Source organism: Crinia signifera, chromosome 1 (genome assembly GCF_055691185.1).
Source record: "Crinia signifera chromosome 1, ASM5569118v1, whole genome shotgun sequence".
NCBI lineage: Eukaryota > Metazoa > Chordata > Amphibia > Anura > Myobatrachidae > Crinia > Crinia signifera.
This window is the reverse complement of record NC_139217.1, coordinates 137,348,792-137,361,730: the sequence shown is the minus strand read 5'-3', so window position 1 is coordinate 137,361,730 and position 12,939 is coordinate 137,348,792. Positions and strand designations below refer to the sequence as shown.

The 12,939-nt window shown below is 43.3% G+C and overlaps 1 protein-coding gene across 1 annotated transcript in view; it reads right to left on the bottom strand.

The window, feature by feature from the left end:
- Positions 1–400: 400 nt before the first annotated feature.
- LOC146060673 (cilia- and flagella-associated protein 337-like) overlaps positions 401–12,939 on the bottom strand; it is a 39,911-nt gene continuing 27,372 nt past the window's right edge. The window contains exons 17-26 of the mRNA XM_083174141.1: positions 12,444–12,506; positions 10,892–11,060; positions 9,363–9,452; positions 9,214–9,272; positions 5,469–5,610; positions 4,299–4,338; positions 4,106–4,194; positions 3,392–3,531; positions 2,021–2,085; positions 401–848 (exon numbers count right to left, since the gene is read on the bottom strand). Coding sequence (XP_083030267.1) covers positions 686–848; positions 2,021–2,085; positions 3,392–3,531; positions 4,106–4,194; positions 4,299–4,338; positions 5,469–5,610; positions 9,214–9,272; positions 9,363–9,452; positions 10,892–11,060; positions 12,444–12,506 — 1,020 coding nt within the window. The 3' untranslated portion in view covers positions 401–685. The remainder of the gene's footprint in view (positions 849–2,020; positions 2,086–3,391; positions 3,532–4,105; positions 4,195–4,298; positions 4,339–5,468; positions 5,611–9,213; positions 9,273–9,362; positions 9,453–10,891; positions 11,061–12,443; positions 12,507–12,939) is intronic.

Sequence of the window (12,939 nt, the reverse complement as noted above, 5' to 3'; positions counted from 1 at the left end):
TATCCACAAAATATCAGGTGCCTACACAGAGATACAACAAAGTATATCTTCGATCTCCTAACTCTAATGCTGTGTACACACGGGGGAGATATATTGCTCAGCCATATATTGCTCAGTTTCTCCTGTTCATCAGCGACCAGAGATGGTCGCTGATGAAAAAGAAACTGCCGGGGGTAGTCCGGCAGTGGTAATCAGCTGGTCGCAGGAGCATGTTCCTGCGACCAGCGATCACCACAGGGGCAAAAACGGGAGCACGCACCCGGCGATATATCGCCGGTGCACACTCCCATTGCGGGCAATATGGTCGCTCAGCGACCATATTTCCCGCGATTTTGGACAAAATCGCCCCCGTGTGTACGCACCTTAGGAGACAACATAAACATCTTAGTGGGTTCCAATTTCCCCCCATTTACAGCTTGCTTTATTTTATTCCGGGAATGTGCCAAACTAATGGGTGATAGGCTCGTACAAAAGCAAATAATGCTTAAATTACAGGCAGATCTGACCAGTGTTTCAACAAGCCCCGCTGGCTGTCTCAATGGCACCTGCTGAAAATGCACAGTAGTAAGAGCATCTAAATGTATCTCCAGCTGTAAGCATCAGGCAATGAAGAGCTTTATGACAGCAGTAATGGTCCATCTAGTCATAGCAGTGCTGGTTTCTGCAATGCTCCTAGCAGTCAGAACTAAAAGGCCAGGTCATATGGGTCATTCAGCTCTGCTGCCGGGTTTGGCTTCCGAATTGTTGCGGACACAGACATTAAATCACAGATCTGTAAGGATTTGTAAGGACTCGTTTTCCCACTTCCTTGCTGGAGCGTCCCTTGCTTTTGGCCTGCCGTTTGTTTTCTGGGAAATTAAATAAGAGATGTTTAGACCACTTTACTGAGAGATATACTACATTGGGCCTGATTCTGGTTCACTTGCAAAAGCAAACTCCTTCTTTAAAGTACTAAACTATGTACTGCAGGTGGGGCAGATGTAACATGTGCAGAGATAGTTAGATGTGGGTGGTGTTTGTACTTCAAACTGATATCAATATTGCAGTGTAAAAATAAAGCAGTTAGTATTTACCCTGCACAGAAACAAAATAACTCACCCAAATCTAACTATCTTTGCATGTTACATCAGCCCCACCTGTAGTGCACATGGTTTGGTCCAAAAGGAGTTTGCTTTTGTGAGAGAACAAGAATCAGAGAACCATTATGAATAACACGACTATCCCCTGGTGTTCATGATAAACGTACAAGGGCTTTGAAAATCTTTTATAGGCTGTAGGCTATAAAAATAACATCCTTATTGTGGTTCCTAGCGGCAGTGCCGGGGCACTTTAGACAGGGGGGCCCCCTTGCACTTGTCATTACTGGCCGCAAACTGCATGGGAGAATATTACACTGTCAAAACACAGAGTAAAGGCAGTATAAACTTGGTCAATGGGTAACTGCAGGGGATATATATATATATATATATATATATATATAGTATATATTACACACACACACATATACATACATACCACATGAAAATCCTGTGGTGTTTGTCCCTCTGCACCTTACAGTCCCAGTGCTGCCTCTAAAAACCCTCCCATGACTAGGCTGCTGCTGCTGTTCTCCATGGGCCTGAGGAGCATGTAATGAGCTCCACCAATTAGAGCTCAGCACAAAACTCTCAGCCTCTGCCCTCTGGTGCAAAGTTTTATGGGACTTAGTCAACTCCCAGTAGTGTGCCTTGGCTCCTGATGCTCCGCACTATTAATCATTGTCACATTGGCAGATAGGTGAAGCTGCAGCACTACCCCACTCTCATGCACAATTTTTTTTTTAAATACATGCCAACCACAGGGGGGCCCTAGCTAGAGGGGGGCCCAGGGGTACTGACCCCTTGTGCCCCCATTATAATCCAGCTCTGCCTAGCGGGGAGACTATTTATACTTCTGAGCTTCCATTAGGAAATTAGTCTGAGTGCACTGACTGTACACAAGCAATGGGTACATTGAAGAACAGTAACTAATCACAAATTACCTGTTTCTTTCCCTTAGTAGTTTGGCAATATCTTTGTCATCTATTAGAATTGAAGTAGCCTCCACCTGAAACAAACAAGTTATGATTACTAACTATCCACCAGTAAATAGAGGACAGTCCGGTTTCTTTGTCCCCTGGCAATTATAGCGGTCTAGTCTTTTATTGGAGTTCCTGCTGAAGCTATTGATACATATACAGATCTCAGTCGTATACAGCCATCCATGGCAATGAACAAATTGGATGGATTTAAGAGGCACAGTTTCAGCAAATCTGCCATCTGGTCTTTTCTTACTGGACACTGATTGGACTGCTGGTTGGTTGTGCAAAATACAATACAGCCAATTGTTGGAGAGCTTGAATATTTATATTTATAGGCTGGTAATATGACCAGCAGAGCAAAGGGAAAATGGGCAATTTATGAGCCAACACAATAAAGGGTGAGTGGATTTGGGGGTTAGAAGGCTGAATGGACTGATTAGTAGAATACTGTGATGAATGTTTAATGTTTTATTATTTTTCAAGGTTAGCATTTATCTTCTCTGCCATGTACAGTGTTTTCTGACTGAAGTGCAGTAGTACTAATCATAGGACAGTCATTTACATCAATATGTGTAATATGTTCCTCAAAGGTTATGAATATGTGTAGCTGAAGAACATGAAATAACTGTTTACTATGAAATTCATCTTGGCAAAGCCAATACCACTCCTGAGAGGGTATCCAGGTGGCTCATAGACATAGCACCTTCTAGAAGAGTGATGGCTAACCTTGACACTCCAGCTGTTGTTGAATTACACATCCCAGCATACCCTGCATCAGTTTTGCTATGTGGCCCATGCTAAAACTGATGCAGGGCATGCTGGGATGTGTAGTTCAACAGATGGAGGGTCAAGGTTAGCCATCGCTGTTCTAGAAGATATGTATTATCTGATTGCTTGCCCGTAGCAAGATCTCATCTGATATAGAACTCCCAGTTTAGTAATTGTAGCCCATTGTCTAGGTTGACCGTCAATAAGTCAACACCATACAGTATGGTCGGCCTGGTCAAAAGGGTGACACAATCTAAAGGTTGACATGGTTATGGTCGACACGTGGGGGGGGTCCATCTTTGGAACTATTTCCTACTTTATCATCCACATGGACTATGAGTGGTAATGATAACTTGTGCTGAGTGCAGTTAGCTTAGCACGGCACCTCACCCAAAGTATGGCAAGCAACATGGTACAGTAAGTGGGGGCCACGTCCTCACGTGTCGACATTGATACCAAAAAAAGTTACAAACTCATGTTAACCTAATGCTTGTGTTGACCTTTCCCCATTGTCAACTGTTTGGATTTGACCTAGATATTGTCCACATTGTTTACCACACCCACCTCAGAGACTTGTTGCGATTGGTCCAGATTTTCCTCTGGATCTTGTTTGAGTTCCTTTGATGGTTGTTTCTGGCTACTAGAATCATTGTCACTAGATGCACTTGTCTGGATGCACCAGGGCTTATTTTGTCCAAATGTCCCTAAAATAAAATTACGTGTGGTCAAATTTTATATATCTTCAATATATAATAAAGCAAAACACCCCTTAACTGGTTCCCAGGTATGGGTAATTACTTCTACCATGTACTAAGGAAGTAGCTATGTCCCTAAAGTCCTGATACTGTACATCACATTTTAAAATTAGGTTCCTACATTTCTTATGATTTTGAGCTATTATACACATTAAGTAGGTGACCTCTTTGTACTGAAAAGAATAACTGTCCCAGATCATGTACTTAATGTGAGTTGTTACAGTCTGCAATACAATAGCTCTGCTCCCCACAGAGCATAGGGGCCTACTGTGTACTGAACTGTAGCTGTCTTTCCCGGGCCTTGGTGGTTAGCCTCACAACCAGTGACATTTTGGAGAGGGTGTTAATGGGAGGACAAATAAGCTCAAACAAAGAAATTGTATCTTCCCATTGGGCCTTCTGCTCACACCCTTATTATCCAGCCATTCTAAAGTGATGTACAAAATTGTAGGTAATTGTAATGGTCTGAAATATTGAAATGGCTGCAGTGCCTTTATATAATTATACAATCTTCAAACCTCACCAATATATTTCCCCTGCGTTGACCACAGCTTCACAGTGCAGTCCTGAGAGGACGTGACAATCACTTCATGCTTCTTCACTGGGATCACTCTGGACAGATTACAAGAACACAATAATCATCACTAGACGGTAGTTCTATAATAAAAGGTTTGCCTTAAGGTTACTTTCTACCAGATAGAACTGTACAGCTTTACCTGGTAACCTCACATGGGTGTGCTCTCCAGCAGTGCAGCACTGGGAAGACAAAATGATTATACACAGTAAATACACTGCATATGTTATAACAAACAAGTTATGTCTATAAATATTAAGTGCATATTCACTTTATATTTTAGTAATCATATATATTTTTTTAATAAGCAGCATTATGTATTATACAATGATGCGTGTGTCTAGCTGCCCTGCATAGAATACTGAGGATAATCCCTTACAGCTTCCTCACTCCCCTGTAAGCCAGCACATAGAGCCGGAACTACCGTATTTGCCGGCGTATAAGACGACTGGGCGTATAAGATGACCCCCCCCAACATTTCCACTTAAAATATAGAGTTATATAAGTGCACCCGGCGTATAAGACGACCCTCCCACTTGGAGGCATGTTTTTCAGGGGAAAAAAGTAGTCTTATACGCCAGCAAATACAGTAATTTCCTCTGCTTTTTATTCCATCCAACTATTTGCTTGGATGGAATAAAAATATGTTACTATATGGGCGAAAAGGACAATCAGAAATTTGCTCACAAACCCAGGAAAATGGACAATAACATTCAGTCAAATTGTTTAAATCAAACAGGTTCAACTACAGTACCGTGTCTGAGCGACAGTTTTTGTCCTTTTCCTGATTTTGGGAGCAAATTTCTGAAGTAATTATTACATTTGCTCTCATCCAGTAACATATTTTTATTCCATCCAAGCAACTGTTGGAGGAAAGTTGGTCTGATGTGTGGCCAGCGTAAGATTTGGGTGGAGTTTGTACTTCAAACTGATATCTATATTGCAGTGTAAAAATAATGCAGCCAGTATTTACCCTGCACAGAAACAATAAAACATAACTCTCTGCACATGTTACATCAGCCCCACCTGCAGTGCACATGGTTTTGTCCATTAGAGCGTGATTGTGCCTTTGTGAGTGAACCAGAATAAACCCCCCTTGTCTGTTGATTATTTTATTCATGTTTTCACTTCACTGTCGTATGACTTATGATGTGAGAATAATTTGTATGTTATCTTTTTAATGTATATTTAATAAAGGATCATTTTAAGGGGGATCCCTTCTTATGAACATTTCCTTAGTGTTCCCTTTACAGAATCTCATTTTTAAATGGTGGTTCTTTTCAAAATAATTTTGGTTCAAGCAGTAACTCACAGACAGGGTCTTGTTCCTCCGGCCCATCCAGCGCATAATGCGATATATCCCAGACATAGACATAGAATTGCTGGTCAGCTGCACAAAGAAGGGATTCATCTTCACTGACAGCCATGTCACTCACCATGGACTTGTAATGTGACTGCAATGACATGATCAACAGGTCATTTTCCTGGAAGTGGTTTGGAAATGACAGCACCAAATAACAACAGACCACACTGTGCCTAGTATGGGAGGAAAACACATCTCCTAGTTTTTGGTTATCTCTCTATTGGGGCTATTTGTAGATTTTAGTAGTTGTGTCTGCCCACACTCCCTCATATGCCCCATCCCCAATTATAGCCTACCCAGAGGCATATTTTCCACAAGGCAACCTAGGCACCTGCCTAGGGCCCAGCAGATCCGAAGGGGCCTCATAAAGATACCCTGGTGGACCAAAACATTGCCACAAGAGCATCGAGTGACTACCGTGTGACATTATGACATCACATGGACCTGCCCACACTCCCAAAGTGCCTTTGGTGTTTTTTAATAGGATAAAAAATGTTTGGACGCACAAAATGGTTTCATCTGCTGTATGTGGGCAGTCAGTTTACTTGAAATGTGACACAGGTGCTCAGCCTTCTTCCAAAAGAACTAGGGCCTGATTCAGATTTGTAGGCAATGCCAATATTCTCGCAGCTGAGCATTTATTGGTAGACGGTGCATGCACCAAGGTACTCTATCAATGCCACCTGCAATCAGCAGCAAAATATAATACTATGGATTGTTTGAGCAAGGAGGGCCCCAAACCGGTATCTTGTTTAGGGCACTACGAGCCTACACATGACTGGCATTTAGCAGATTCCCTCAAGTTACAGGATATTTAGAGGCTTAATACAAATGAATAACACTGGCAGGAAGTTGCAAATATGAGATATAGGATTATGGGGAATACACAACACATAATAGCAACTCCAGAGTAGTTCTCCAAGCAGTCTGATGTTCAAACGGTCAACGCCAGAATGTTTCATTTTACCAAAGCGACCTGATAATGCAGTGATGACTAACCTTGACACACCAGCTGTTGTTGAACTATACATCCCAGCATGCCCTGCATCAGTTTTACTAGTTGGTTATGCTAAAACGGATGCAGGGAATGCTGGGATGTGTAGTTCAACAACAGCTGGAGTGTCAAAGTTAAAAATCACTGTTATAATGGATCAACACTCAAACTGTTAAAACACTTATAATAGCTAAATACTGCACGCCTACATAGTCACAATATCAACATTAGGGCTTGGGTTCAAAACGGGTGCTGATATATTGATCATGTACATTTTTTAGGGTCCAATTTCCAAGTTAGCATGTACCCTGTCGACACGGAGTACCTGTTTACATATGGTATACAAAATGACTCTCGACATTGCAAATGTCAACAAAACATGCTTGTATTGAAATGATACAAAAACTACAATTATCAGCGATACTGCAGGACTTACAAGAACATACTCTAGGGCCAAGATGACAGATCACAAGCCTCTTTCTCCAAATCTCTTTTAAAAGTTTGATGTTAAATAAAGTAGGCACATGTGCAGCGTTGCTGTGTCCTGCGTCGTTGCCACATTTCCATGACTTATATGGGGCCAGGGGTCAGAAAATGCCATGTCATTTTCTGCCGGCCCCCTAACCATTAACCCTATTTTGATCATTTTCGGGGGAGTGCCTAACTACACAACCGCCTGGCTCCGTCACTTTATCCCTCCCTGCACTGAAGAGATGCCCTGCAGTTGCTCCCCCCAGCTGTCCCCCTGCCAGCGGGACATTGCCACCCACAGGAGGGAAGTCTCCAAATAGCGGGACATTGCCACCTGCGGGAGGGACAGCCTCCAAATAGCGGGACTGTCCCACTGTAATTGGGACAGTTGGGAGGTATGTCTTGTGTAAGGATGTTAAGTATAAATGGTAGAAATCTTAATTTGCTGTAGTCGCCATGCCTAATAATGGCAGTTGCAGATAGGCTAAGTATAGAAAGGGTTTGTTGTTTGTATAATGACTGAACTGTGGTCTATGAGTTGCGCATATATGTAATTATGCCTGTTTTTAGATAGATCTCTTGCATCAAGGCCAGAGCTGGTGACTGCATACTGATAATGATGATGAAGCTAAGTGCAGAGTTAAGGTGCATACACACGGGGGGGAGATATATTGCTCAGCCATATATTGCTTGCAATATATGGCTGAGCAATATATTGCTCAGTGTCTCCTTTTCATCAGCGACCAGAGATGGTCGCTGATGAGAAGGAACCTCTGCTGGGGGAGCCGCAGAGGTAATTAGCTGGTCACAGGAGCAAGCTCCTGCGACCAGCGATTACAATGGGGCAGAAAACGGGAGAGCGCACCCGGTGATTTATCGCCGGGGCACACTCCCCATCACTGGCAATATGGTCGCCTGGGACCATATTCCCAGCGATTCTAGCCCATATCGCCCCCGTGTGTACACAGCATTAGGTCTGCATTAATGCAATTATATACAGTTAGGGGCTAATTCAGCATGGATCACTACTGGGAGGTTTTGCATGGAACTGCATGGAGAAAGCCGCAACCCAGACAGAAAGAGAACATGCCCTTTGCAAAATTCAGAGAGAGCTGAGAATGGATCGCTAATTGCTATTTTTTTATTGCGAATCCATTCACAATTTCCAAATAATCCAAAGGATTGTGCAACTGTGAGTAGGTCTGAGGATTCCTCTAATCTGTAAGAGTGACAGGCTAGATGTGGTCATCACTGATGTCACAGACCCTCCTCAAATCACCTGGGCATGCCTGCCTTTTTTCAGACGCACCCATAAAAGGTTAGGTTACCACCAAAAAACGCCAGCTTCCATTTTCTGTTGCCAATTCCCCTTGTGCATGTGTGATTTGTTTGGTGCACATGCACAGTCATTTTATAATTGCTTGTTTTGCGGATTGTTTAATTAGCGATCCATGCTGATTAAGGCCCTTAGTTACATGTGAGTGCAATTACAGCCAACTTGTGTTCATCTGTACATCGGCCCCTGAGTGCCAATCTCTATAGGGTTACTGTACTAAACTGCAAGGTTTATGCAGATTCACTCAGATGGAAAACAGCAAAGGGGCAGGCAGCTGTTGTGGAGCTACACCATACTTGCCGACTTATGAAGATTCCTTTTTGCAATTCCTTTGCAATTTGGGGGGTGGAGACAAGGCTGGTGTCACAAAGCCCCACCCCCCAAGCCACACAAACTGCAAGATTTGTGTCATTTTAGTCCCGCCCTATCTTGCGGATTCCAGAATTTGTTGCAGCGGGTTCGGGGGAGGAGGGGGCTTGCCCTCCTTCCTGCTGGGCCGGGAGGGGGACTTGATTTTCGCCCATTCTGGAGGGGTAGGCAAGTATGTATTCCAGCATGTCCTGACACAGTTAAAGCATGCAATAACAGCATGAGTCACGCATAAGGCAAATGGTGTTGGTGCTTACTTCTACCAAACACCTCCTGCTGAATTACCATACTAGAAGCCTCCTCCAACCATCTCTGGATCAGGCCCTACCTCTGTTGTGTTCCTCTTTTTATGCCTAAATTGTACATTGTATATGATTGAAAATAAGACCAGATTGATTACTAAACGTTTAAAGCTTTGAGCTTATATGGATCTGCTGTCCTTAGAAGTACGATATTTATAATAATAAGCTTAAAAAATATTAAAATATATTTCTTACAGTAAAATACTGACATAAGATACTTACGCCTGCAAACCTTCCAAAGACTCTGCCTCCGCCCTCAATGTTCCAAAAAGTAATATTGGCTGAAGAAATAAAACCATATTTTCTGTTTCTTGTTCAGCGAGAATAAAACAACATGACCACACATGGAGGGTTTTTAAATCGGGACTCACCGCTGGGGCCACTGGCAAGTAAAACAGCAGATTCAGGTTTTCTTTTTAACCTGGATGAAATGATTATCACTTTGCTGATCAGGAAATCACCTACACACGGAGTAGAGAGACATAGCTGCTATAATACACTTTAGTAATTGACATATCAATCATTAAAAAAAATTCTTTATCCTCAGTATGTAAGAATTTGATTATTAAAATTAGATGTCATCCTAAAGAAAAATTGTATCATTAAAAAAAAAAATAAACTTACAGTATGTCTTTTGCAGAGTACTTTTTGTTGATAATTTACAAACATAGGGGGCTATTCAGATGCGTATTAAGTTGCTGTTCATGCAGAGAACTATTGCTACTTTATGTATGCACAAGAACCATTCTGCACATGCGTGAACAAGTCATGTGACAACGGACACTACCACATCAGACTGTCAGTGATTGACAGTCTGATGCCGTTAGAAGGCAATGAGAGGGTGGGGACAGCCTTAATTTTTCCAAATGGAGGGTAGCGCTGCTATTTGGAGAAATAGCAAGAGGCCAGTGAGCTCCATACAGATTTGCGATGGGCAGCTTGGGCATCCCCATAAATGCTGCAAGTCGCCCAATGGTGAGTAATACCCCTTTTACACCTAAATCCCAGATCCGACTCAGTATTTGGAACAGGGTTCCAATCCAGGTCGGATGCGGGATTTTTCCCGTTTACACTGTGGTGCTGATCCGCCGTATAAATGGGCTGTTGCTTAGAGATGACATCATCTCCAAGCGTCTGGACCGCTAATCGCCCCACCGGGACCACCGATCGCTGTGCTGGGGACAAGCCCAGCACCCAGCCTCCATGCAACACTAACCCCCTCCTGTCCGCGAGGTGAATGGACGCCGCACACAGGCATCCATTCACCTCCTCCCCAGCTCCACTGCTGTCTGCACAGTACAGCAGACAGCAGCGGGGGCTTATGTTCCACCCTGGTCAGGGTAGGATTCATAGGGAAAATGGACCTGTGTTTTTTTTCATCTATCCCTTTTACACCGACAGGTCGGCATGCAGGAAGGTCGAAATTACTAACCCGTGTTACTGACGTTCAACACGGGTTAGGTTGACAGGGTAATTTCATACCCTACCATCCACTCGGAATAGTGTGCCGAGTGTAGCAAGGCACCGTGCCCTAAACAGGGTGAGCGCATGCAGCACAACGTTTCAGTGTCCATGCCGACTGTATCAAAATTCAGGACAATTTTTTTTTTTTTTTTAAACCCATGTCGACTTTTTGACTGTCCACCTTCCCCATGTTGACCTAATGACCCTGGCGACCTAACCCATGTTGACCTTCAATCATGTCGACCTTCCTGCATGTTGACCTAATGGTGTTCACCTAATGCTTGTTGACCAACTTGGTGTCTACCCAATGATCCTAACCCCCAGCTACAGTGACGTGGATGATTCATTTTATATTTTGAAATATTCAGAACATGAGTTAAGAAAAAAAACCATAGCACCAGGAAATCATGGCATCAGTATTGTCATTTCAATGCACCTGTTCCATTGTACAGTTCTTCTCCCTCCGAGGGTGTAAGGTGACAGAACACTTCACCAGACAAAAGACTCCACACAAGGACTTCACCATTACAATTAGATATAGCCACAAGATTGGAAGTGGAAGAAGCCAGGCAGAACTTCCCATTCTCTTGCTCATTTCTCCGGATCTATAAAAAAAAAAGAAGAAAAAACATTGATCTGTGATCTATGAAATGTACAGTGTTCCGAAGTGGGAGTGTCATGGACTTGTCAGACGGTTCTCTTGCTCTATTGTAGCCTGGGGACGGAGATTGGACTTAGCATGGGGCTAGTTTATGTCCCAATACTAATGACTAATGAAGATGTAAGAACAGTTAGCGCACAAGCCTTCCACATGCATGTTTTTCCCAAAGGTAGATTGTCACACTAACACAATCCAGTAAGCAGTCTGTCACATCTGAACGGAAAAGCAGCAATGGCTGTGTCTGACTCAGAATTAGACCCTATAATGTTTACATTTATTTCTCAGAAAATCAATTAAAAAACACTCCCTATAAGACCCAGAAAATGCCAAGATGCCCAGAACAGGCACCCAATCAAAACACATTTCGGTACTTATGTAGTATCTGGGCTGCCGATTTTCTGATTGTATGCCTTACCTTAAGGCATACAATCAGATGCGATTCGATGCGATTTTGCATAGGATTCAATGTTAACAAGGTCCTGTTCATTTCCCCACTATCCAAGTGGGCATAGAGTTGATTTTATAAAGCGTGGCGAGCGCAGCGAGCCACCGAGCCAGAAGCGTGGCGAGCGCACGCGAAAAACATTTTACATAATCCGCGGCCGCTCGCCACGCTTCGGGCTCGCTGCGCTCGCCACGCTTTATAAAATCAACTCTATGCCCACTTGGATAGTAGGGAAATGAACAGGACCATGTTAACATTGAATCCTATGGAAAATCACATCAGATCGCATGCGACTCGATGCGATTTTTCCGACCTGATTTTAAAATCGGACGCCCAGATACTACATAAGTACCCACATTTCTTAGTTCAGGGCAGACATGTGTTACCATATTCCTAGTGATAGTATTTGGGTTATGCAAGGAGATGAATAAGTGACAGACCTGTAACAGGGTTGTTATCCCTGCATGATACCGTAGTTACTAGATAAGAGCAGTACTAACTAATGTATAACATATCCCAATCTAAAGTCATACATGCTGGAAATATCCAATAAAAAAGCAGAACAAAGGGCTGATTCAGAAGGGGATGCAGTACACATAGCAGCTTCGTCTTTAGTTCAGCCATCAGCCATCTAAGTGGAAGATAGCTGCAGCACTACCGGTCTTCCACTGACCATCTCCCTTGCCAATATTCTGCAAACCACTCATTCACAGTGGTTTGGGACAGAGCTTCAGCCTCAAAAGCAGCTTGCAATCAGTCAGAGGTATCCTACTGGAGATACCCCTGGCTTCGCCAATGGCACTCTGGAGTCAGCAATCTCTTCTAATGCTGACTCATAAAAGACATTTGGAGCAAACAGTATTTAAGGCACAATTCACTTACTATATTGTTGCTCCAAGTGCATTGTGGGTGTTCAGTGGTTGATCTCATTGCACTGTGTTGATCCTGTTAGGTTAAAAAAAGATTTACTTAATACAGAACTCTAATTCACCACAATATGCAATAGATAATATGAAAATGTTGGGTGTGCGGTCATGCTCTGCAATACCTTATACCATACCTACAAACCTTGAGGAGGGAGAAGGAAGGACGCTGGCACGCACTAAAGGTGCGTCCAAAAATTTTCGTGGTCTAGCAAGAAGGGGGCGTGTCCTATACCCGTTACGCTCCCGCAAGGCTACGCCCCAATTTCACTGCTGTGGGACTCCCAACTGCCCCCCCCCCACCACCACCACGGGGCACTGCTGACCCGGGGACTGTTGGGAGGTATGCTTAGACTTATAACCTTAGTGTGCATTGTGACACTAAACTGAAGGTAAGTGTGCTCAACCACCCAAGTAGTGAATATTTCACAAAACATCCACACGCCATATTAGAA